Here is a 27888-nt window from a genome sequence, read left to right as displayed (position 1 = left end):
TATAATTTAAGCCTTAGTCACAAATGAAATCTAATATCACTCCTAACCATGGTTTGGAACTATGCTATGCCCTTTGAAGGTTCAGGTACAGTTGCAACCAGTAGTTTGCATACAGTTTAGAAAAAGACAAGTGAACTTTTCTTCTCCATGTCTGACAGTTAAGTTGAGGAAACATTTCCTGTTTTAGTTAGTTAGGATCCAGAAGAATGAAAGGGAGAGAATTTTTTTTATTACTTTCTTCAAAGGCAGAGGTTTATATACACTAAGTTGACTGTGGCTTTAAACAGCTTGGAGAATTTCACATGATGATGTTTTGGCAACAGAGGCTTCTGATAGGCTAATTGACATCATTTGAGTTAGGTGGAAGCACACCTGTGGATGTATTTTAAGGCACACCTTCAAATACAAGGGTCTCACATTCATCTGTTCAAACAATAATATGCAAATATAGACAACATGGGAGCATACAACCATCATACCTCCAAGAAACAAACTATTTCTGTGTTGCAGAGACGAACATGCTCTGGTGAGAAATGTGCAAGTGAACCCCAGAACAACAACAAAAGACCTTGTAAAGACACTGGCTGAAACTGGTAAGAAAGGATCATTATCCACAGTAAAATAAGTTTTGTACCAACATGTGCTGAAAGGCCATGCAGCAAAGAGAAAGTCATTGCTCCAAAACCACCATAAAAAAGGCCAGATTAAAGATTGCAGCTGCACATGGGGACAAATATTTTAATTTTTGGAGACATATCCTGTGGTCTGATGAAACAAAAATTTAACTGTTTGATCAGAATGGCCATCTTTATGTTTAGAGGAAAAGGGGGTAGTTTGCCAGCCTCAGCACATCATCCCAACCAAGAACTATGGGGGTGGGACAGCATTATGTTCTCGAGCTGCTCTGCTGCAAGTGGGACTGGTGCATTTCATAAAATAGACAGGGTCATGAGGAAAGAAAATGATGTGGATATACTGAAGCAATAAGTTAAAGCTTGGGTGTGGAATAGTCTTTCAAATGGACAATGACATACCTCCAAATTAGTTGCAGAGTGGCTTAAGGACAGCTAAGTGAAGGTATTGAGGTGGCCACCACAAAGCTCTGACCTAAATCCTAACGAAAATATGTTTTGCAGCACTGAAAAGGCATGTGTGAGCAACAAAGCCCACAAACGTGACTCTGCTCCACTAGTTCTGCCAGGAGGAATGAGCGAAAACGCCAGCAAGATATTGTGAGAAGCTTGTGGGGGCTACCCAAAACGAGTTAAACAAAGGTGATTCTACCATATACTAAGCAAGTGTATACAAACTTCTGTCTTTGAAGAATAATAATAAAAAAAATTCTCATTATTCTGACATTTTAAAAATAAAATAAAGTTTTGGAATCCTAGCTGACCTAAAACAGGAAAAGTTTCCTCAACTTTACTGTCAGACATGGAGGATATGTGTGTGTGTGTGTGTGTGTGTATATATATATATATATATACACACACACACAATATACATTGTTGTCTTTCAACACAGGGGTTTTGAATGAAATCAATGAATCATTACTTAGAGATGGTTTTATTAAAATTGCTGCTCATAACAAACTGTTACAAATAAAAAACATATATATATATATAAGTGGTAAGTTTCGTGTGATGGAATGAATGAGCCACTGTGTCAGTGCTGAAAGTAAATGATTTTGCAACAATGATACAGTTGTGCTACAGTATTACAGACTCTTGTCGTTCTCTACTGTTAATTCTCAAAGAGCTACTGTCTTAGTAAATTCGTACTAATAAATTATAACGATTATTGTTATTAGAGGCTGGCAAAGTCAAATGGACGTCACACAGTCCCCGCACGAAAAGTCAGGATGCTAAATCGAGTAAGGACTAATCGCTCATCTATTCCTCGGCCCAACTCAGAGGAGGGAACTCCTACATGTGTGCATTTGTGCACCGTTAAAATGAATAACTGTTTTATTTTCCAAATACTTTCCTGAATACAAACGTGAAGCAGGATTCGCGTCTGTTATTGGGTTTGTTTGGCCTCAGCCATTAACGAAAAATGCGCTCAGTTTAATAGCTTGCTAGCTAGCTAGCTGTAGCTAATTGCTAATGTGGTGCTAACGGCTAACCACTGAGCTTTCATAGTGTTGTTATTGAGACGTTGCCGCAATTAGTTGTACTGTTATGTTTAAGAGATCCGTTTACGTAAGAAATGAGCATGTGCTTCAAGTAATATATTTATTTGCTTTGTCGGGAATTAAATGGTGCTAATACACAAGTTCGTATGTAGTTGTGAATGTTGACACTGCACATTGTAGCTTTTTCCACCTGATAGTCTTTGCTACCTGTTTGAACCCTGCTAGCCACGTAAACTGCTCCTGCTCGGTGTTGACGTAGCAGCTAGCTTGCCTGTCTCGACAAGCTAGGAAACGTTACATTTTATGGGAGTTAGATGTAGGTCACCAAGTCAATGATAGCCTGCCTAATAAAACCAAGGTATCCCAAGACCGAACTCCACCTAGGACATAAACAGTTTTGACTCAAAATGCTATAGCTGGACTTAGAAGCGTGGCTCGTTGGTCCTGTTGTATTGAGCGGATGATGAAGCGGGTCATCTGGTTGATATCAGGATTAAACAGAAGAATGATGAAGCTACTTTTTGCCATCGCCTTGATCGCCTATATTGCCTGTAAGTACACCAGTTTGTGTGCTTCAGTGTGTCTCCATCTGTTAAAACTGCCATCATTTATGTGAACTTTATTTTCAGCCATAACAAGCAAACTAAACTCGCAACATACTGCCAGACCCCCACGCTGTAACTTTGCTGCACTTGGAAGACTGTTTTCCATTCATTACCCCCCAATATCTAGTATTTTCTGGTTAAGGCACTGTTGAAGCAGTCAAGGCTCCGCATGCAGTAAAATGAGTTCAGAATGGTTTCTGTGCTGTTTTTTAAAAAATTATTATTTTCAGAGGAACACCCTGAGATGTTAAATCTCATTTTTAAGTGGCCTTATTTTCTTTAGGGAGAGTGATAGCTTTGTGATTGAAGGAATTTGAATATTTCATTTCTACATCTAGGGAAGGCAACTACTAAAGTCACTGTTTCTAGAACATTAAAGGAAAAAAAACAAAATAAAATTCAGTCATGCACAAAAACAAATGCAGCTTGGCGCAATCCAACGGTCCGAAAGTCATGACATCCCAGACTGATTTGAAAAGATGTGATTTACACCATTTTTAAGATGATATCTTTGCTGTACCTTTACCTGGACATTAATATTACAACAACAACAATAAGTTTAATAACTGACCTGTATTTCTGCTGCTGACTGGTGAGGGTAGCAACATGTTATTGACTAGTCAACCAATCATATATATGCCTAGTTTGAGCTGAGATGATGAGGCGTCAGCTCAACACAGCCTTATTTTGATGTAATTCTAATAGTTTTGGAAATGCATTCAGACGTGTATAGTGGTTACACTTGCAGATTTGCATTTGTCATAGAAGAGTAGGCTATTTGCCTTGGCAGAGGTCTGTGTCTTTTAGTGTCCTTCCACTTATCTAGTCATGCTGTGTGAGGTTGAGCTGACTTTCTCTGTCAGTCTGACTAACATATAAGAATGATAAGTTGTTTAAATAAGTCCAAAACCTTACCCAAGATGAAGCAAAGTCAAGTCAGAGTTAAGACCAAATATATACAGACTTGAGCCAGACTTAGGCTGACAAAAGTCCCATTGTAAGATCAAGTATGATATAGAATTAAACCACCATCAGTCCAGTCATTCGTCATTGTTTTACTTTTTATTCTTTATAAGAAAATTGGAGGGTTTTTGATTTGAGGGTTGGTGTCAAGATTAAGCTAAATATTATATATAAAAGACAGACCTGTCATTCTAATCCATTTGGGTGGGGGATGAATAAATATATATATATATATATATATATATATATATATATATATATATATATATATATATATATATATATATATATATATATATTTATATACTGTATATATTAGACTTGTATCATATCAGTGGACTTAACACCGCAGTACACATGCACTGGCATTTTTGTGACAAGTGTGCTCTTTCTCTCTTCCAGCTGTTTGGGGAACGCATATGAATATCAGGTACAGTAACTAATTTCTCTATCACCTAACTGGTTTTAAATTAAATATTTGCAACATCTCACTGTAACTTAACTCAGTGTTCTGCATTTTGCACTATGCACACAATTTTAAGGAGGTAGGGCTTTTAATAGTCCAGTATATTCAGTAAAAAAAATAAAATAATTGTGACCATAAGTGTCATATATTAAATAGTGTACTGTAAAATTGTCTTTATTTTTCATATCATTATTTAATCTGCAAATCCATAAAATCAAACATGTTAGGATGGTACAAAATAATATGATTTTCTTTACTTGTAGTAGTGGACTGCCTACTCCTGATGTAGCACTGTGTAAAAAGCTGCATTATTGTCATCAGCAGACATCATCCTAGGCTGTCACATACATGTACAGTACATAGTGCAACAGTGTTTCTGTCTCTGTGACAGCCACAGTGTGGTTGTCATGGTGAAAAAAGTAATGTTGTGCTAAATGTGTTAATTATGTTCAAAGACTTTATTTATTCAAGGTTCAAAAATATTGTGAAGCCAGATCTTTCTCATTAAATTAAATCATCTGTTATTTTATTGGAATGAAACTGCAAATCACAGTGTTATCTTTTCTTCTAACTTTGAAATTCTGTTAAGATTCTTGTAATAATTGTGCTGATAAAGTATGTGGTAAAACCATGAGATCATAGAAGTTTATCTAACATTTAAGTAGCTGGTTGTATTAGGTTGTCATTTGCAGTGTTTCAAACCAGTGAGCAAGGTTATGTGATTTTTAGCATTGTTGTGATAATACATCCTTGAATTGAGAAAGATTTAATCTGCTTACTTAATTAAAAATACATATTCCTGTTGTGTTTTATCTACAACAGTAAAGAGAAAATCAGCTATATCAAGCTATATAAGAATATATGAAGTTATGTATGCACCATTGCTGAGGATTTTAGTCATGTATCCCTCTGTTAATAGTGAGCCATGTGTTGCTGTGTAACAGTGCTACTCAAGTCGAGGACTATTTTCTCTGGCCTAGGGATTACGGCTGCCATTTTATTATCCCCCATCTCCTTGTGTTTGTCTTTCTCTAATCATAGATCAATGCAAGAAAACGGAGACGTGAAGATAGTGCAGAGAATTGATGAAGTGAGTTTGACTCCGAAATCTGTTTTCACCCTCTTGACCACTTGACTTTTACAGGTCCAAGGAGATCTGCTGCATATTATCAGCCAGTATTTCTCTCTTTAATTAACACACTATTACATCTTTACAAGAACACACCCTTGTGAAGACATCATTTACACTAATTTGTAACCTCCACATGCCTTATGCTAATCTAGGCATATTTCCTTATTACCAATAAGTACAGCAATTCCATTACGTATTGTATGTGAATTATTGCTGTAATTTAAAAATTTACCTTCAAAATGTATGGCTTTTTAAAAACATACCAGTTTCTTCAAAATCTGTTATTCGATTCAGTTTATTCATATAGCTCCAATTCACAACAACAGTTATCTCATGACACTTTCCAATTAGAGCAGGTCTAGACCAAACTCTTTAATTAAATTTTGTAATATAGAGAACCCAACATTCCCCCATGACCAAGCACTTAGCAACTGTGGTGAGGAAAAACTGCCTTTTAGAAGGCAGAACCTCGGAGCAGACCCCGGCTCTAGGTGGGTGGCCATTTGCCTTGACCAGTTGGGTTGAGAGAGAGAGGAAGGGAGAGGGGGTGCAGGGTGAGAGAAGGAGCACACAAACAGAGATGCGTAGCAACAGCAATAATACCAGAAGTATTGGAACTATAGATAATGACAATGATGAAGTATACTGAAGGTTCTATGGTGATTATGATAACAATAGTAGCTGTACAGATTAACAGTAGCTGTACAGATTAAAATAGATTATGACTAAAGAGTAGTAATGGCAGTAGGTTTCAAGCAGGACTGCGGCAGGAGGTCCAATGGGAACCTGTGAGACGAGAAAGCAAGGACTCCAGGGAAGAAGTTGAGTTAGTAACATGCATAATAGGGTACTATCAACTCTTTAAGATATGATGGTGCCTGGAGGGCTTTATATGTGAGGAGAAGAATTTTAAACTATCCTGGATTTTACAGGCAGCCAATGTAGAGAAACCAGCGTGGGGGAGAAATATGATCTGTAATGCTGGTTCTTGTGAGTAATCATGTAGCAGCGTTCTGGATTAGCTAGAGAGTCTTTAGAGACTTATTGGGGCAACCTGATGAAAGGGAGTTACAATAATCCAGTAGTAATAAATGCGTGAACTAATTTTTCTGCATCTTTCTGACACAGAATGTGCCTAATTTTTGCAATATTGCGGAGATGAAAGAATGCAATCTTTGTTAACGGACATGTCCTGATCAAAAATAACTGCTAGATCGTATCTGTGGAAATTCTCAGCCATCCAGGTCATATTCACTCAAAGAGTTAAAGCAAGGCGTCTGGACTTATGAAGACTGACTTGAAGACATTTCACTGCTAATCCAAGCAGCTTCATCAGTTCTGAAAAAACTGTTTGGTGGGGAACAAATATATATACCTTAGTGGGTGTGACTAAGTGAAACTAATCAAAACAAAGGATCTGATAGTCCTGCAATTTGCCTATATAGTCTGACTGCCACTGATGGCCCTCTGTGACTAATGACTGATGTCTGTCAGATTCCTTACAGTGGAGCTTGAAGCCAAGGCTAAGCCATCTAGTGTTGCTATATCATTGGATAATTTCTTTCTAAGGTGTTTAGGACCCAGAGCAATAACTTCAGTTTTGTCCAAATTTAGAAGTAGAAAATTGCAAGTCATGCAGTTTTTTATGTCTTTAAGACATGCCTGAAGTTTGGCTAGCTGATTTGTTTCATCTTGTTACATCATCTCACTTTTGTGAGTATGGATGATGCATAATTAACAATGAACAAATTGAGATCGCTCTGATAAATGTAACTGAAACCAGCTTAATGCAGTCGGAAATGGAAATGTAAGATTAGATGTTGGTCTATAGTTATTGTTGTAATGATGATGATGATGAATGGATTTTACCTGGGACCTTCAAAAATACTTTTTCAACTATACACTCTTCCACTGGTTAAAGAATATTTTCACTGTCTCTTACTTCTTATCTCACTTTAGGCTGTGGCTCCTCTCAGAGAGAAGATTCGTGATCTGGAACAAAGGTGTGTCTTGCTTTTTTACACACAAATATTTGCTCATACCTACATGCCCAAAAAGTGTTGTGGCTATGCTTGTTCTCATGCTCAATGCAAGCCAAGCTTCTGTGTTGCCATACAAGCTCATTGCTCAGTGAAGCGTTTATTGAATATTTATGAGAATGTATATCCATTATTAAATGAATGTTTGAATTATTTTCCACAAGACAATCTTATTTTCATTCAAAGCAAAACTAGAACGCCTAGTGTGCAACTGCAGCATGTAAAAAACTTGAAATGAGCCTTTAATCGTGCATCAGTGGCATTATGTTTCCTCTCCAGTTACCAGATGTTTGAAAAGTGAAACATATACAATATTAGAAGTCCCATGTGCTGCTGGTTAGTCTGCTGGTAGCAGATACATTGTGCTTTTAGATATTAATTATTTTCTGTCACCTTTGATGCTCTGAATGCCATTAAGGCAGGAATAACAAGCCATCTGCAATGTGCCACAGGATTTCAAGGTACTTCAAAATGAATGTACATGTGATCCTCTTGAAAAAAACATTGTGAACACTGCAGTTTGATTGTGCAAGCTGTTTCTCCTTGTCAGGCGTATCGGTGAATGATGACATTTTGTTCAGGTGCAGCTTCTGATAACAGAGGTTCAGGGGTTATTTTTGTTATATTTTTATTGTTTGAGGCTCTGAAAAAAAAATACATATATGCTCATTTACTGTTATCTGGCTTTTTAATTCCCTACACCCTACCCAGATCACTCTAGTCTTTTGACTAGTCACTTTTGGTTGTTTCTTGAGCGTGGCAGAAGCTTGAGAGTGCTTTTTCTGTAGCTGTTAGTGTTAAATGGGCCCTCATAGTGTTTGTTTTGCTTGTTTTTACATTACTCATTGCCCTGCTTGGGGATGTGCATCATTTTACTGTCTTCTCTATTGACCCTGTTTTCTTTTGCCTATATTTTGTAAGCACTTTGGTCAGCTGGTGTTGTGTGCTTTGGAAATAAAACTGACTTGACTTGGAGGACAGGTCTGGTTAATTAGAGGTTTGTATAGCGTTTCTATCGGATGTTATAAGGTTGTATTCAGAAAAACGAATTGTGAGATCTCTGGCAACTTTTTGAAATGATCGATAAATCGATCTATACTTTATTGTCCCGCTGGGGGGAAATTTGGCCTGGGTTCAATACTGCCAGACCCTTCAACCACATACACACAACAAAAAACAATACAGAATACACAATAGTGAGCACACAATAAAAAAAAAAACACAAATTCAAAATCATTCAGCAAAAGACAGTAGAAAAAGCATATTCCCAAATCCAGGTATCTAAAATGGGTGCATTGAAATAAGGCATGACCAAAGAAATGCCAAGGTGCATAGGACATATGCAATAATGAAGACCTCTCAGTTGAAGACCCTAAACTGATGTATGAAAGGCTTATCAAATTGTTGCAAATCACCCACACATTGTCACTGGGTAAACCTGTATCTCACTGTTAAAAACGAAAGACACGCTGAGATGCAGTATTTCAGTGCCCACTTAATGGAAAAGAATAGCAAGAATAAATTCTCGAGCAAAGCAATTCTCTTTTGTGCTTGTTATGACAAAGTTTTCATAAAAATGCTGTGAAAGGCCATTTATTATTCAAGAATTGGATGTACTGTTCGCTCGTAGATCTTGTTCATGGACTTTTTCTTGCAGCTATTAATCACTAAGCAGTTGTCTTTTCTCTCCCAGTTTTTCTCAGAAATACCCACCTGTGAAATTCCTGTCCGAAAAGGATCGTAAGAGAATTTTGGTATGCAACAAACACACAATTTCAACAATCGCAGTAGCTGCTGTACTGAGTCATAATCCTGCATTGGGCTGCATTTTGTGGCTCTATGGAGGGAAATGTCCATTGGTCTGGCTGTCCGTCAATTTGATCCAGATTGAAATATCTACTCACTGGACTGGCACTAAAGTTTGTTAAAGTAACTTGTAATTTGGTATGGATAGAGTTATCTTTTGGATGAGTTGTAATTATTTATCAGGGTGACCATCAGACTTTTCTTCTTTTTTGTCCTGTACCACCAGCAGGTCCAAATTTATCTGATACATTTATGACCAAATAGGGGCAAAAATAATAACATTTCAATCAGCTGGAGCCTTACTTTGTGTTAATTAATAAATGTTAGTATTTGAAAACAGTAAGCATAGATGATGAAAATTGTACATTACCTGCTAAACATCAGCATGTTAGCATTGTCATTGTGAGCATGTTCTCCTGCTGATGTTAGCATTTGGACAGTTCGGTTCAGCACCAAAAAACAATCTCACAGAACCATTAGCATGGATTTAGAAGTTTTTGCCATAATTTCTGTCAGGAATAATAATGTCATGCTCGCCTAATGAACTGCTGAGATCTGGGAGCATTGCAACATTGTGAAAAAGAAGTTATTTGAGCAAAGAACCTCTAACTGACTAGTGAATAGAAAATGAAGGGAAACTGCTGAAAAATGAAAAAGAGTATCTGGTCATTTTAGCGCTCAGATTCTTGTTTATTTATTCTTTGATCATGCCACTTAAAGATTTAACATTTCTTTGAGGCAGCGTTCTTCCATGAATGCTTGTGTTTAGTCAACTGTTGACATTTGAGAAGTCTTACTCTGTGGTACTGGAGCATGGTACTCTAGCAATGTTGCTTTGCTTTCACATCTTTTTTGGTAAAATTGGTGAGTGTCATTTCATCCTGACTGAAAGGAGTGGTGGCCAAATATTAATTTAAAAATATGTAATTTTAATTTTAAATAATGTATATTTTACATGCACATTTTTTTTTTGTGTTGCCTTAGTCCATGGCCAGATTAACTGAACATGAAATAAACCCTTACCTCTTTTATTTGGTGCATGCCAAAAGCCATTGCTCTTTTAAGAAATTAACCCTCTGGCAAACATTTGTTGTTGCTAAAATGACTGATGTTATCATATATTTGTATTTGTCCACTAGATTACTGGTGGAGCTGGTTTTGTGGGTTCCCACCTTACTGACAAGCTGATGATGGATGGCCATGAGGTGACTGTGGTGGACAACTTCTTCACAGGAAGGAAAAGGAATGTGGAGCACTGGATAGGCCATGAAAACTTTGAGCTCATCAATCATGATGTGGTGGAGCCTCTGTATATTGAGGGTAAGCCAACGAGTAACTATGGGTGATGACTTTGTTTTTACTCTTTGATGAGGATCTAAGTTGGTCCAGCTTTGCTAGATCTAACTGAAAAGGCCCAAATTATGATGAAGTCAGGGAGGAATCGCAGTTGATCTTAGTGGTAATCTTCCTACTATAATGACAAAATGCAGTGAGTCAAACTCAAATAAAGCTTGAAGACAGTCAGCTTTTGAAGTTTTACTGGAAGCAGGTGTAAAACTAGGAAAACAGTATTTGACAACAAATTGAATGATTTTGATTACAAATCAGAAAAAGGTGGTTGTTGATTGTTGGTGAAGGCCATTTATTTTTCATTATTTTTCATTTTTTTTCTTTTTAATGCAGATGCAGTACACTGCACATCAAAATTGTTGTTTATTGCAATAATTTAGATGAGGAACACAAAACAAAGTGCAGTTTCAGAGCAGGGATCTCCTTGATGTTTTCCATTAATGTAATTCGCAGAAGAATAAAGAAAAGTGGTATCATTGGTGACAAGCACTTGTAAGGTGACAAAAAAATGTATCCCTTTCCAATCTCAGCCACCTGTCAAGGTCGAGGTATTACAGATATATCCGTTTCTACAACAGGCTGTCGGGACACTCTGAAAATAAAAAAAATAGAAATGTTTTCATTCCATTCGTCTTCACTGGACAGCAGTCTGTACTTGAGATGTGGTCACCTCGCTGTACAGTTTCTACATGGGTGCTGACAATTGTCAGTGGGTACTGGTGTCTTTAATGCCTGCAATATCCTGTGCAAATCCAAGTGTTTTTGGATCGATGTGTGTTTGGTATTGGGTGTATAAAGCCTGATCCATTTCTGATCTTTTGTTTGTTTGCTTTCTGTCTGGCAGCTGCCACAAGCACCCTGTTGAGCTCTGCTAGAGTCAGAGACTACAAGTAACTGCAGGGTGGGACAGGGTTTTTTTGAAATGCAGTATGAAAAGCATTGGAAGCAAGTGATAACAGCGTTTTTTGCAGACCCTAAGTGCGAGAGCAGCCATAGCATAGCAAAAAGCAAGCAGAGGATTGAAGGGATAACAACAACCAGCTACAAAGGGTGCATTGTACATGTATTGCAATAAAACGATTATGTTCTTCCCTGTAACTTCATGCATTCTCTCAGCTTTGACTGCTCTCCAGCAGTCTGTAATGCTATTGTATAGATGTTGAAGTAAGAAATGATTAGATTTGGGATCAGTGGGTGTTGGACTCTGCCAAGGCTGTCCCTTGTCTCCAATCCTGTTTGTGATATTCATGGACAGGATCTCAAGGCACAGCTGGAGTGGGGAATGTGTCCAGTTTGGAAACCTCAGGATTGCGTCTCTGCTTCTTGTAGATAACGTGGTTCTGTTTGCTTACTCAGTCCACGACCTTGAGCACACACTGGAAGGTAGCCAAGTGAGAAGAGAGACGAAAATCAGTACCTCCATGTAGGGATGGGCAATATGGACTAAAAAATTAATCCAGATAACTTCTGGTAGTAATCATAGTAACAATGAAAATGACAATAAATAAACACCAATTCGGCCTAATATTTTTGACTATAAATCTATCACCAAAATAATAATAAAGGCTACTAAACTACATCAGTTAAGTTCAGGTAGTACACCTGTACTGCAAAAATGTAGTGAGTGACACCAAACAAACAAGTCTGAAATATGAGAACAGAATCTATAATTTATTAAAAATGTATTAAAACTTTTTGGCACACAGGCAGTAGCTTAGGTTATAAAAATCACAGCTACCTCCATTAATTCTTTACACTATTTGGTCTGATCATCATATGGTGTGGAATGAGCAAATGCATCGGCAAGTTTCGTCTGAGTTGATGATTTCTTTGGACGAAGTTGACGCTGCTTCTGCATCCTTGCGCATTTTCTGGTTATCATCGTATTACGGTTTGTGTTTGGGTGATGGAACAAATTAGTCGTGTTACTGTCCTTTGTATGCACTATTTGTTTGCAAACCTTGCACGTGGTAAATTGCTCCTCCGCGTCAGACTTTTTAAAACCAAACCAGTTCCAGATAACAGAGCTGGAGCCCCGTTTAGGAATGAGCTCCTCGATGTATCCGATGTATCTGCTTCGCCTTCCGCCATTGTTGTCAATATTCCACACGTGTCGGGCTGCGAGTGTGTCGCGCACTTATGTACGTCATCAATGGGAATTTATCGTGGGATGACATATTCTTACCGCGGGGAATGTTTTTGACGATATATCGTAAACGATAACGTATTGTCCATCCCTACCTCCAAGTCTGAGGCCATGGTTCTCTGCTGGAAATCAGTGGAGAACCTTCTCCAGTTCCAACCCTCGCCTATGGCCACAAGTTTTGGGTAGTGAGCGCAATAATGTGATTGCAGATACAAGTGGCTGAATTATCAGCTCAGCCTTAGAGACAGGGTGAAGAGCTGTGTAGAGCCACTGTTCCGTTTCGTCAAAAGGAACCAGCTGAAGTTGTTCAGGCATTTGATTAGGATGCCTCCTGGGTGCCTCCCTTTGGAGGTTTCCTGGACATGTTCATCTCAAGGGGGGCCCTGAGGTAGGCCCAGAACTCTGGAGGGATTACTAGCCTGAGAATGCCTTGGGATCCCCCAGGAGGAGCTGCAAAACATTGTGAGGGAGAGGGGCAGATGAAGATGGATGGATGAATGGATGATGACATTTTTGTGCTGTAGTCTGGTGCACTGAAAATTAAATCATTTGGAAGGAGTCTTTCCAAAGCTATGAAAATTACTTGACTAATAAAGAAATAGAAATAAAGTAAATAAAATGTAAATTCCTTCCAGAAAAGTTGACTAAGAACAGACATAAGAAGGCTGCTGGCCACTGCATGAAAATCTGATGTCACTTTCTCTGTATTTTAGGGAAGAAATGAAATATTTCAGTGAATAGACATGTTGAGAAAGAAGAGGGTGTAAGTGTGAAAAGTGAAAATGTTTTGGGTCCTAAATCATGAGGTCAACCCTTCAATAGGTGAGGACATTTAGATTAAACGAGAAGAAAAGAATGAAGTGGTTCAGAAAATGGGATGAGATGAGTGCTGTAGAATGGGCTGAGATGGTCGAGGCTTTGAAGACACAGGGTTAGACCTTGTTGTGGAAGATAAGGTCATAGTTCAAATGCCTGACCCATATTTTCAGGCTAGGCCTAGTACACATGAAGTTCTTTCTAATTATGAACAGTTTTGTGAGCTTCTGTAGTGAGAAATTCAAATTCACTTAATAACAATAATAAGGTTGCTGGTGACTGTATGACATCATCAATGCATTAAACTGAAGTTAACTGCAAGTCTGCCCAAAACAATGATATATAAAAAAATAACAAACATGTCCTCCTGCCCAAATGACTGAATAGGTCAACTGCCAGTGACTCCTAAAACAACATATATGACCACTCACTTGCATTGATTTTTTTCAAAGTGCTCCCTTCCTACCTTGTTCAGCTTCTGAACCAGTTTAAAGATGAGGCTACTGATGTTTCTCCTCCTCTTTACAGTGGACCAGATCTATCACCTGGCATCTCCAGCATCTCCTCCCAACTACATGTACAATCCTATCAAAACACTCAAGACCAACACTATTGGCACTCTTAACATGCTTGGTGAGTACATGAAGTGCAAGCTGGTGACTGAGTTCAATGAAAGTCGTAAAACCATTGTCTCGAACACTGTAAAATATTTGTAATTTCTAATGCAATAGCAAAGTAGCCTGTTTAAGAAACCACGAAATACAGTGAATAAGCCTTTTTAATTTGTCAGGGAGATTTTTTTGTTCTTTGAGGATCAGATGGTAGAAATGTGTATTTATGAATTATTTTTCTTGCCCTTGAAATGTAGGGCAAACGAGAGAAAACCACAACACTTACCTGACTGTTAATCTACCTCATTTGCAAAGAAATCACTGGGTTTTGGCAACTGCACAAATATCTAGCAGGCTGTAAATGACATTCAGAATCTGATTTCTTCTTATTTAATCTGGCTGTTCAAAATTAGGCAGCAGAATTCAATTTTTTCTAGATAATGAAACTGATGAAGATTAATTGTGACAAGCAGCGACAACTTTCTGTCTCACTTTGGAATATCTCATGTGAAAGTCCTACTTATGTCAGTGAAAAAGTATATTTCACTTTTTCATATGCCACTCATACTTGTGAATTTTCTCAGGTTCAAGGGCAGGGCTTGTTCTCAAAATTGCAAAAGAAGAGTGTTCTCACTGTGTTCTTTGTGCCAAGGTCTAGCCAAACGTGTGGGTGCCAGGCTTCTGCTGGCTTCTACATCTGAGGTTTATGGAGGTAAGAAAAATGTCACCCAATCATCTTGGAGTATTTTTTATATTTATTTATTTATTTATATATTTATTTTATTTCTTCTGACTACTTTCTTTCTTCTTCCTTTTTCATTTTTTTTTTTTACTTTTTTTTAATCCTAAACCTTCTTCACATTTGTCTATTTATATTTTGTTTATTGCCTTATATTAGTATATAATTTGTCGGTTTTGTTTTTAATAGTTGTTAAGGACTTTGGAAACCTGGTTTTTGAAAGGTGCTGTGCAAATAAAGTTAGCATATTTTTAAAGTTATTATTAGTCTTTATACTGGGCCCTCGATCGGCCTGTTGTAACGTAATGTGTGAACAGAACTGTAGTTTCTATGAAGCATCTAGCAGCCCATGTATAATGCATTAGAGACATATTATTTGTATGTTTTTTTTGGGTTTTTTTTTTTATAGTCCCAACACACTAGTTATTAAATTTGTGCTAAAACATGACCAGATTAGCTTTTCTGATGCTGTATTTCTTAGGAGGCCAAGTGTCTGCCTCATCTTTGTGATCACTTATTTGTATTTTTGTCTCGGTGGCATTTAGACAGCTGCACAGGTATAAATGGCTTTGTTTGAGGGTTTCATTTCATAATAATTGAGAACAACAATTGCGGTTAGCCTTGTTTTATAGGCAGCATTTATGATAAATTCAATACCTTCACTCTCACGCAGCTGACAACATAAACTGTGTGCCACTCAATCACAGGGGGATAAATGACAGACAGAGGTATTAGTGTGTTGTACTACTGTGTTGTGTTGTACTTTCATCTAATCTGTTGAGTGGTACAGAAGACTTATTTTGGGTGGACACACAATGAAATGCGTTTGTGTCGCTCTGCAAGATAGGAAGCATGCTACTCCAAATCAGCTTTATTGATTCTCTGTGTAGAAAACTGAAATAAAAAAAAAACATATGAAACTGTCTGTTTTGAAATTGTTTGTGTTTCAGATCCAGAGGTGCACCCACAAAATGAGGAGTACTGGGGTCATGTGAACCCAATTGGGCCCCGGGCCTGCTACGATGAAGGGAAACGCGTAGCAGAGACCATGTGTTATGCCTACATGAAACAGGTATGATTGCTGTAACTCTACTACTCTATTTATTTTAACTGACAGTCATGTTAGTACCTGTGTGACTGAAATGGAGTACTGCAAATGTAGCCAGTAACAGAACTTTGTTATTGGCTACATTTGGGGGGGCTTTTCAGTTATAATAACAACATAACACAGTTTAAGGACTGGAAACTGCCATCAGTATCTGAAATTTATAGTACGCTTCTTAGTTTTTGCTTTGTCTCATGTCTGTAAAATATTATCCATAAAAAAATATATTTATTTTACCAGAATAGTAAAATAGGATGTGTGACCGTGCCCCTATTTTTTAATCAGGTCTCTGATAGTCGTACTAAATTGTTTATGTGCTGTGAGGAGGCTTTTTAAGAGGAGAGTTTGGTATCAGTACAGTTATCAGTAATGACAGTAATGAATCTTGTGTTAATGACACAGGCCTGGGTTTAATTTTTAATTTTGAAGATAGTTATGAAGATAAATTCACTGCACCCTCAAGTGTGATACCAGTAAAACCATCTTCATTGTTTTCCTTAAACATGTTCTTGAGACTTTTTACTTTTTTTCCCTGTTATGACTTGATTGACACAAGCCTTTGATGATCAGATATGATTGACTCCCCCTGTCTGTCCCCCAGGCTGGTGATATTTATTTATCTGCCTCGTCTCCTCCCCTCCTCAGCTGCTCATTATTTTTTGCACTCCTGCTGGGAGAATTCTTGGAAATGGTCATCGTTCAGTATTAGACTGTCAGTCTTTTGTGCACAGAGATGAGAATATCACACATTACATCTACTGCCCAATCATGTAATCGAAATTCATTAACATTTAAAAACTGATGAGTGTGTGGACTGGATGAAAAAGCCTGCCTTATCTGCTCCTCAGACTGAAGACAAACATTACAAACATGAAAAACTGTGTTGATTGACTTCCAGTTGCAAGTTGATATGGTGCTCGAGGTGCCTCCACCTAAATTTTATTTGAAACAGCATCGGCATGGATGGAGTATTTATTTCATCAATATCAAATGTTTGTAGAAACCATTTTTATTTTGGACTTAGTTGCTGAAAATACACAAGCAACTATATATATATATAAATATACTAAGCTTAAATAAGACAGTTGAAGAGCTGTGAGGTTAGAGAGTAAAGAGCAGCAGAGACCCTCAGTATGATATTGAAGGTTTAAATAAGCTTCTGACACATAACCTTAAGCTAATGATATATGAATGAAAATTGGACTGGGAGACTCTTGGTCTCATTCAGTGGTCTTCAGTGTCTGCAACAAGCGGTCTTTGGTTGTACACTTGCTGTGACACCGCATTAACTAGACAACAGTGAAGTGTCATATTGGTTGCCTACAGAATTCATGTTCATCTACAGATTTGTAAGCCACAGAGCTTGTATTTTATATGAACTCAGATTCTCTTGTACCAGTATGGAGATGTTGCAATTCACTGGACTGCCGCAACAAGCTGAAAATGTTATATATTGATTGATTTATTCTGATATGATTGCTGACAGAAATAACAAGAAAATAATTCTCTGCCGGTTGTTTCTACAGTCAGCCTCTCTGACTTTAAAAATCCATTTCCATTAAAACATCACAGATACAAAACAATTAATTGCAATGAGCAACAGAATCAGTCTGCGTTGTTGTCATGCTCTTAAGAAAAGTCCCTGATCTGGCTCCTCAGTTTAGTTCCTGGAACTGTTTGGCCTTATTTTCTAGTTATCACCTTGTTTTTACATTTCTGTCTGTGGGATGTGGTTCTCCCATTAGAGGTCCTGTAGTAATGTATGTGTGGATGCACATTTAAGAATTTAAAAAGAGTAAGGCAATGTGGTTATTTTTTTAGAATATACTGTGTACCATGCCAGTTGCAGATCATGCAGATACAGTACAGGATTTGAATGGTAAACACCAATACCCATCCCTGCAGAATGGCAGGCAATATAATTATTGCAAGCAATAGGATTATAGTTACCAGAGAAGAGTCATTTTTCTTTGTTCACACAGTCATCACTGGCATACAGCTTTGAGCTGATTTCCGTCTGTGTTGAAATTAACTGAAAAATGTGTATGAGTATACCCATGCACACACCTTACATTTACAGGGCACTATGTGCTCTCACACAAACACACACACAGCTCTTCCGAAACCCCTTCATCATGTTGTCCTCATTCTGTCCCTGTTCTTCACTGCACTGAATATATTTACAGGTTGCGTCCATTGCATCTAAAGTTGGCCCCTTTCAAGGGAAAATTCTACATAATTTTCATGTTTTTATTCATGTGACCTATAATCCCACCTGAAGTAGTATCTACTGGTGCAATGAGGTTGACTTATGAAGGCCATGGATTTTTAAGATGGCAGTTTTCTTCATCTGTGAGATCAATGTGAGCATCCATGATATATTTCGTCTCATTCATTCCTTGCTGGAGAGTGCGTTAAGAAAGATAGTGTCATAATTGCCTGTCTGAGCTATGATACATTCTTACACAATGCAGTTAACTCTGCTTCCCATGTAAATTATAACAATAAGTGGTCTATGTAGGAAATGGCTTTTAGGTAATGGAGCATGTGATGCAAATTATATATATATGTGTGTATGTATATATATATGTGTATGTGTGTGTATACATATATATACACACTGCTAAATATTCCAGTCAACTGTCAGTGGTATTATAAGGAAATGGAAGCGATTGGGAACAACAGCAACTCACGTAAAATGAGTGGGGTCAGCGGATGCTGAGGCTCAAAATGCACAGAGGTCGCCAACTTTCTGCAGAGTAAGTCGCTACAGACCTGGAAGACCTGGAAGAACTTGACTGGCCTGCACAGAGTCCTGACCTCAACCCGATAGAACACCTTTGGGATGAATTAGAGCGAAGACTGCGAGCCAAGCTTCCTCGTCCAACATCAGTGTCTGACCTCCCAAATGCGCTTCTGGTAGAATGGTCAAAAATTCCCATAAACACACTCCTAAATCTTATGGAAAGCCTTCCCAGAAGAGTGGAAGCTGTTATAGTTGCAAAAGGTGGGCTGACTTCGTATTAAACCGTATGGATTAAGAATGTGAATTCACTTAATTTCGTGTGTGCATACAGAATATAAAACCCTGTGTCGGATTACTGATGTGCAGCTTTGACACTGTAAGAATGTAGTATTTTATGTGGCGCATCCGTGTCTGGTATGTTTTGATAGCAAACAGCAGGAATCTTGCTCATGCTGCTAATATTTGATCTTGAAAGGGCTATGGGCTGTATGCTGTGTTGCTGTGTGGAATGCTGTAAGAATCGACTTATTTGTCTCAACTTTCAATAACTAATTTATTGCTGTCATCCACATTAGCATTACACTGCTACTAGCTGCTATTTCTGATCACACCAGTTATTGATTCATGCATACATATTACTTGAAGGGCACAAATGACTAATTTTTGTGCACAAGTACTTAAACAGGTGCCTGACAGGGTTAATATTTCCCTGAAGAGAAATACATGCATTATATAAACTACACAATTTTTCCAGAATGATGTACAATGTTCTTTAAAATAAAACATTAGATTAAAGCAGAATAACAAGACAAGTAATTAAAATAAAGATAAATGTTGAATCAAAGAAACATTAAGGTTCATAAATGCCTAATGAGTCGCCCACTGTGTTTTTTGTTTGCAGGAAGGAGTGGAAGTGAGAGTGGCAAGAATCTTCAACACCTTTGGTTCGCGAATGCACATGAATGACGGTCGTGTTGTCAGCAACTTCATCCTGCAGGCTCTACAGGGAGAACCTCTCACTGTACGCATTTTAAGCTTTTTCTTTGTGTGACGGTGGAGGCACTGAATTAACTGCAGTCAGATAGAGACAAGGGTACTTTTGTATCTTAAATAAGGATATGAAAACCCTGATAATATGTTTGAATATGATTTTAATTTTTATAATGTTTTTCAGTGTTCCTAATCTGGGTGCAAGCCTGTTTTGTATTGTTATGCCCAGCTCATTCAAGAGAATAACAAAGAAGGGAGGTCCTCGCAGTAGCCATGGAAAATAAGCATTAAATGTTTAGTTAACACAACATAATCAAACAATGGTGTATGAGGTCAGTAATCGGTGGTGCAGTGTGAGTGTTGGGTGCATTGAACCTGTGCTACCAACTCGGCTACCTGAGAAAGAATCCGAGGTTGAATCAAACACAGAGAAACACAAGCAAGAACCAAGCTTCGGTGCCTGAAGGCACCAGGCTTCCAGGAGGGTGAGAGAGAGCCATCTTGGTTTGCAAGCTTTTATAAGCTCACAGCGGGTAGGAACAGTCATCCACCACATTCACCTGAGGTGGAAGGGACCTGGGAAAAAAGGGAACCTGGAAAGAGGTGGAAAAAACAGAAGCCAGTCAACAAAACTGAAAATAATGTAATAATAACGAGTACAAGAAGGGAAGTGGAAAAGAAATATTAAGTAGCGCTGATTATTTCCAATTTAAATTTTAATTAAAGTAAAAAACCCAGAACCATGCTGAAGTTTTAATAATTTGAATGTGTTTGTGGAATAATTATTAAACTTGCTTATTATTTGGAAAAAAAACAAAAAAAACAAACTCATGTATACACATACAGTATACAAACATACTCACTTTCAGTGTATGCATCATGCAGAAAAGGTAATCATTTTTCTGTTGTTGTTCTAGGTGTATGGTACTGGTTCCCAAACAAGAGCCTTTCAGTATGTAAGGTAAGACTATAAATAAAAGCCGTTTAATGTCCCTAAATGTGATTTTTCTCTTCAGTCTGGACTAATATGTTTGTCTTTGGAAAATCTTTAACTCTGTCTACCCACCAGTGAGGAAGCAAGATAATGATACCTTTATGGAAGAATCTTATGTGTTGTATTTGATAAATAACGATTAAATAGGGGATTTATAGAGTAATGTTAATTGTTATTTTTTTGTAATTAATTGTATTACTGGCCTTTTTCCATTGAGACCACGTTGAATTTTTTCTTCTTGCATTTGAAATATATCAAAGCCATGTGTGGATGTTGATGATTTAATGGAGTCATGAACTTGGGATAAGACAGACAGATGCTACTTTAAATTGGTCTTTGATGTTTATTATTGATTATCAACATGCACAGAAAAATGTACGTGGTAGGCTAAAGTAATATTTATTAGCTTTTGTGCCGATAATATTGAGATTAATTGGATCAGTTTGAAGATGACAAATCAGAGACATGGAGCATTTGAAGCTTTCATATCTTTTAAAAACATTCACCTGCTCTGCTGTATGATCTTAGGGTTGTGTAAACAGGGAAAAGTCAAGGTCCTTCAGGTTTGCTGCCCTTTAAGTGAAACTCTCGGGAAAACCTCAGATGACTTCAGCACTTTATATTAAAGCTATTCAGGACTAGAGACGCCAAAGCCTCCCTGCCTCAATGACATTATCTGTTTTTTCTCTAAAATTTTAATGATTTTAAGGAGTTTCACAGCATTCGGTTATTCTTTGCAGTTTAACAGTTTTAATGACTTTAATGTAATGACCCTCAGAATCATAAATTCTTTAATTTTTATTAATTGATTAATTAATCTTAATTCAGCATCTGATTCATCTCTCTTTGACCATCGTAGCTAAAAAATGTCTATACAGCAGTGAACCAGAAGCTGATTAACCCTGAGGGTCCAGTCATATATCTCTTAGGCGCACAGCATGAATTGTACTTTTCCCAAAACCTTTAAAAACATATAGACAGTATGATTTTTCTGTGATGTGAAAAGCTTCTTATAGATGTCTGTCTTCACTATGGGCGCCAGAGGGAGAGTAATATTCTCTGATCATTAAAGAATGTGGGCGGGTGTCGCTTCTTGATATGGATAACATCCATGTGGCAGCAAATCTGTTCTGTGAGACGGATTAGTTACTGATGTCAGAAATGTGTGGTTTGCCCTTTAAACCGAGAGCTGGAGGAGTGAGCGCTTTCCCTGGTTTGTTTAACATGTTTTACACTTAATAAATGGCTAGTCTTTCTTCAGGAGTTTTGCAGTATGCCATGTTAGCTCAAAGTCTAACTTCGTCTGTCTCTCAAAAGCAAAAATATCAGCTTTATGAACTTGGAAAAATATTGAAGACAACTTTGATAACTGAGGCAAAGACCAGTAGTTGCATAATCTTTAAAGTCAGATATTGGGGTTCTCATAAAATAACCCATCTGTTGACAAAGTCCCTGGATAAGAACATAAATATTTATTATATTTTTATAGAATTTATAGATAGTACAGTACGTCACTTAATCGGCTAGCTGCTGTTGTCAAATGTATAAATTTAATCCGAGTTACAAAAAAAAAAATAGACCAATAATGATCTCCGGTGTATTGTGCAAAGATGCAAGATCAATAATCTCAACATCAGCAGAGACAAAAGCTTGACACACGGTGGCATTTTGCCAGTCGTCCACAGTATCTGCTGTTCACTGTTTTGTGATTTCTGCCTCAGTGGCTCAATATTTCCTGTTTTCTTTTCGTGTTGCTCATCTGTCCTTCCTGAATGTGTCTGTCTGCCGGATGCTCTGTTAGCAAGTACAGTGTTAACATCCTTAATTTATACATCTCATCGAGCTCTCCCACAGTAATATGCTCAACAATGTATGCTTCCTGAAAATCAACAATATAGAGACTGCACTCCTCCCAGTTTCCCTTCCTTGATTTCTCATTGGGGAAAAACAGGCTTTTGGTATGTGACAGAATGTCCTTTTTTTTTTTTTTGTTCCTTTGAGACATTCTTGGAAATATCACTAACTCTGGCTCCTCCACCATTGTGTCCTTACGCCATGCAGGTGAGAGTGTGGAGCAAAGGGTACTGCATTAGTTTAAAAAAAAAACCAGACCTTTACTTTCCTCATTAAAACAGAACTTAATTCTTAGAAAAACCAATCATCATTCTGGGAGCGGGTTCATTGAAATGATGCTGTGGGCAATATAAGAGCTTGATTGTGAATCCAGACAAAATAAAACTGGATTGTTAAATGTCTGTCACAGAATTGAGACTATGGAGAGAATTGAAAGTATGATGGAGAAATGAAGCAGACAAAAAAAAAACATTCCTCTTGTGAATTCCTTGTTAATGAAAAACAGTCTAACTGTGTGTGTTTGTGGGGGGCCATCCAAATGTTTTTAAAGGTAACAAATATCAGGTTTGTATAATTTTGAAGATGGCTTCCCTGTAAAGGTGAGAGAATGGAGAGCAGAAAGGCTGCTTTTGAAATCTGTGCAGTTTTCACACTCTGTTAAATTGTCATGTAGAGAGTGTGTGTGTTCTGCTTCACAATATGAGGTTGCTTGGATACATAGTGCTTTTCAGGGTTCATTTTTCATGTGCCATTACACAATACAGGTTTGAATGAATGAAATGCAGCCGTAAACGGTCTGAGTTATACAGAACAGAAATGAATCGGGTAAAAATTAGGAAAACATGAACAACATAGAAATACAAAAGAAAACATTATATATACTTAGGCTTTATCTTGTAGACGCATTATGTGCCGGGTAAATGAATAGTTGTCGTGCAAGGTGTGGGATATGTTGGTTTACAAAACATCAAAATTCACAAGACAACAGTATGATGTGAATTTGTAGATTGAGAGTCTTCAGGGTCATGTACATCAGAATTTATACTGGTGGGGTTAATCATGGGGTTGTCGGTCGTTTTTTAAAACTGACACTTTCTCAACATGTTCACCACCACACTGCACTCTCACCACTACCCGCCTACTGGTGCCTTGATTGAAGACAAATGTGACCCGATTAGCAAAAGAAAAAGGAGGCACTTTTCCCACAGGCTCCTACATTTTCACCCAAACCAGAACCTGATGAATTCCTCCTGTCAGGATGTTTTCAGTTGCTCCTCTGTAGAAACTTACAAAGACCTGCTGCAGGAATTTTGAGTGCCCACTTTTTTTTTCTTTTTTTTTTTGATGATAAGAATTTTTTCAAAGCCTGATGGATTGGACATGTCAGCGTTGCACAATTAATCCTGATCCAGCTGTCCACGCTTCATTGTTGGGTTTCTTAGCTGTTCCAAAGTCAGCCTTCAGCATGTAGTTGTATTGTGTATGTATCATTTCTCAATCTGATTTTTAAGTAAGTAAGCAGCTGCACTTTGTGCCAGGGTAATGTCCGTAAATTAAGCTGAAATGAGATTCCCCTGACTGTTCTGCCACTTATGTGAATCACAGCACCGAGTGATAATATGACCAGAGGAGCGGCAATGTCTCCGATTGGTTGTTTTTTTCATTCTGGCCTTCAGGGCCTGATTTCTGCTCTTGTTATTTAACTATTTTAAGTGAATGGGGGATTATGTTCACCATGATTGCTCAGTGATATTGATAAGTATTGCCTTCAACTAGGAGACATTTGCTTTGTATTGTCTACACGCACATCTACACATTTTATCAGATTATTTTCACTATACATAAATACTGACCCCTCTGGACTCCCAGTTTTAACAGTTTATCCAGATCAGGGGCTCAGTGAAAAGGCTCAGTGTTAAAGATTCTCCTCTGGAGTTAAGGACCAGCACCATGGAGTAAAGTTTTTATGGGTCAGTTGTAGAGCTGCTATGGTTACATAATTAATCGGTTAATCAGTCAAAAGAAAGAAAGAAAGAAAATTTGCCGAAAACTTTTTATTTATTGCATAGTTTTTCAAGCAAATGTGAAACATTTGCTGCTTTGCAGCTTATTAAGATGTAAATTGATATGTAGTTTTATTTACATATCAAGTAATTGATATTTACTTTTATTTAGCCAAACTCATTCATATATGTGGAATGTACAGTATACACTTTTGTACATCCTGTACATATGCATGAATGCAAATTTGACATTTGGGAGAAACTAGAGCTTGCTGATAAGGGTATGGTTCAGTGTTGGAGGGTGTATTTTTGTAGTAAACCTTCACTCGCTTCCTGACCTGTGGTAGGCGAGGAAGAGCATCATATCCTCATCCCTATTTGCACGTGCCTGCTAATCTCAAGGTCTAATACACAGTGACAGCTGCGTACCGATGATTTGTGTGGGCAGCGTGTGATTCATGAGCTGAAAACAAGACATGATGGAAGATGTGATTAGTCTTTATACTGTTTATAGGTTATGTTTACACACACAGTAATTTAGTAATTATGAAAATGAGGTGAAATGGTTGTTGGTACTTTTAGCCTTGTTAGCAACAGGCTCTAGAATGGCTCTGTTAGTTGGCCAATCGGACTAAATCACCATAAATGTATGTACAGACATTTATGTTTCTTTAAGTCGGTCTTTTCCTCTAACATCAACATGACGGTTATGCTGTTGGCTTTAATTTTCATGTCCTAACAACTATTGAATTTGTCAGGGCACAGAGACATTCACTGGCTGATTTTTTTATTTTTTATTTTTTTTAAAGTCTATCGCCATCATCATAATGTCAGACTTATAATGTTTTTGTCTATAACACAATGCTTGCAACAGAAAAGCAGTGTTTCATCAGCTGTGGGTCTTTGTCAGATGTTACATGTGCAGCATACATGATGTTATATGTTATGGCCTAGAAGAAGAAGTCTCTGCATGGACAGTTCATGCATTGTCCCTCATACAATGTGCAGCTGCACAGTGGAATCTAAAAGAAAGGAATCCATTTTAATGCCTGTGCTTCCGTGTCTTGTTCTCCAGTGACCTGGTAAACGGCCTGGTGTTGTTGATGAACAGTAACATCAGCAGTCCAGTCAATCTGGTGAGTTTGACAAATTGAGAATTTCTTCCACATAGGCAGAGAATTTTTAACCTTGAGTCTGTCTCTTGTTGACACTGATGTGTTGGAGGTGTATGAAATCTGTTTGCAGGGGAACCCAGAGGAACACACCATATTGGAGTTTGCTCGTCTCATCAAAAGTCTCGTCGGTAAGGAGTCTGATCGATAACTGTCATTCTGTGTCTGTGCAAACTCTTGACTCCTGTCTTTCTTTGTTTTGTCTTACCCATTCTTTCTTAAGGCGAAGTTATAAGTCTGTGTCATTGTTGTCCTGCATAAAAAAACTGTTTTCAGTGTTTCTCAGTGCAGCTTTCAGACTATTGCTGTAGCAATGAATGTGTTTCATATTCTAAGGCTGTATTTTTGGGTTATTAAGCTGTGTACACTATTTGCGTTTCACGTTCAGTGTGATAGAGTGCGTCAAGCAAGGATGAATTTTGCACTGGAATTGACTTTGCAAGATAACTAGATAACAAATTATTAATAAGTAAATCTTATCTGTCTTGCAGCACCAAAAAATTATTAAGCAGCCTTTTTTTGCTTTATGTTGTTTTTGCTATGACTAAAATAACTGCTGCACATGATGCCACCTCAGCATCATGACACAGAAGCATCAGTCTGACTTGACTTCCTTCTCTCTCTCCTACAAACATGTTTATGCTCTGTGATCATGAGCTGGACTAAGGAGAAGAATAACTATATGTCCTTCTCTCTGTACACACGGAATTGTCCATGAACACAATGGCATGTCCACACACACACACACACACACACAGTGAGCCGAAGTCAAATCCAGTTCCTTCCAGAGGCCCAGGACGACCCACAGAGGAGAAGACCTGACATCCGCAAAGCCAAGATGATGCTCGGCTGGGAGCCGGTGGTACGTGTCACGAACAGCAGAGTCAGACAAAACTTTTCTCCAACCTCACATACTCACTCACTGTCCTGCAGACTTATGGTAATGATGGTGCAGATCTGAGATCAGTTACGCCAGCCGATCTGTGTTTCAACATCTTAAAGTCCATTGGAATCCACTGACTTCTGATCAGTGTTTCCCAGTGGATTTCTGAAGTCATGTAAAAGTCAATATACAAAGTTTGTGAGGATTGATATGATTATATCATGATATATGATATAATTTGTTGACCTGAAGGTGAGTTCAGCTTGACCCTGTGATTCGTTAGGCCTTTAGATAGATAATTAAGTCACATTAACAATATTGATAATGTTATTGTTCAGCCTCCTTCAGTATCGCATCATCTCATCATTAGCAGTGGACAACAATGACTGCCTTATATATTCAAGGCCAGTATCTGACATATTATCCAATCAGTGCATCATATTATGACGTTATGACTTTATTTATATAGCTACAGTACGTAGTATGGCAGTGTCATCACGTTGTATTTGTTGTCTTGTGTTGATAGGTGCCCCTGGAGGAAGGTTTGAACAAAACTATCCAGTACTTCAGTAGGGAACTCGAGCATCAGGCCAATAACCAGTACATCCCCAAACCTAAAGCCGCCCGCATGAAAAAAGGACGTCCCAGACACAACTGAGGTCGGGTTTCCTCACCACAAACTCTCCTGAACCGGACGGATATTAAGACTCCTCAGAGGATGTTTGAAGAGTACCTCTTTCTGAAATACACTGTTGAGTAAAGCACTCTGGGATTATGGTGTCTCTTTTTGAGAAGCTGAGACAACTTTCTCCTAAATTTCATTTTTTGTTTTGTATTTCAATGACAGTGTTGCCTCGCGTGGGAGCTGCAGTTGCACTGTGGGGAAAGGGCTTCATTACTGGAGCTGTTGTGTTGAATGGACAGGCCTGAATCAGAAACAGAAGTTTGAAGCAAGAAATTTGAAACCCAGCCTGCCTTTTTTTTGTGAATTTGTGCTTTTTACTATTTAAGTCACAGACATAAGAATCTTGCAAACAGCTCGTGCTGTGCGTCAGTGCTTCGTGCTTACTTTATCATTTTCGTGGTGTTTTGTTCTCCGGGGTGGAGCTACCTGACTTTGTTTTTCCACTGGAGTTTGTTGTCCTCTTTTTCAGTGGCGTGCCAGCACCCTGTGGCCTGTTCATACAGTACACTGCAGGACTGGCTAAATCTTCCAGAAGGACTGTGAGAGAATCACAGAACATCATTGTGTTCTGCTTTGTGAAATCTCCTGTCAGGATGTGCATTATCAATTTCAGATGAAGATGTTATTTTAATAAAATATTTCCAATATT

General features: G+C 38.0%; 1 protein-coding gene across 5 annotated transcripts; it reads left to right on the top strand.

Moving 5' to 3' along the window:
* Positions 1-435: 435 nt before the first annotated feature.
* uxs1 (UDP-glucuronate decarboxylase 1) lies at positions 436-27886 on the top strand. Of its 5 annotated transcripts, none has more exons than XM_046405138.1 (16): positions 436-593; positions 1137-1274; positions 4105-4132; positions 5210-5258; positions 7260-7303; positions 9033-9093; positions 10285-10465; positions 13986-14090; positions 14721-14780; positions 15758-15879; positions 19560-19679; positions 20566-20609; positions 25575-25635; positions 25745-25802; positions 26430-26533; positions 27081-27886. In XM_046405138.1, the coding sequence occupies exons 3-16, from the start codon at positions 4122-4124 to the stop codon at positions 27210-27212; spliced, it is 1152 nt and encodes a 383-aa protein (XP_046261094.1). In that variant the 5' UTR covers positions 436-593; positions 1137-1274; positions 4105-4121; the 3' UTR covers positions 27213-27886. The 5 variants fall into 5 exon arrangements, with proteins under 5 accessions (XP_046261094.1, XP_046261095.1, XP_046261093.1 ...); XM_046405137.1 differs by lacking the exons at positions 436-593; positions 1137-1274 and adding exons at positions 1821-2685; positions 26893-26958 and having other exon boundaries at positions 27081-27214; XM_046405139.1 differs by lacking the exon at positions 1137-1274.
* The last annotated feature ends 2 nt before the right edge of the window (positions 27887-27888 follow it).

This window comes from Scatophagus argus, chromosome 11 (genome assembly GCF_020382885.2).
Source record: "Scatophagus argus isolate fScaArg1 chromosome 11, fScaArg1.pri, whole genome shotgun sequence".
NCBI lineage: Eukaryota > Metazoa > Chordata > Actinopteri > Scatophagidae > Scatophagus > Scatophagus argus.
This window is presented reverse-complemented; position numbering and strand designations above follow the sequence as displayed.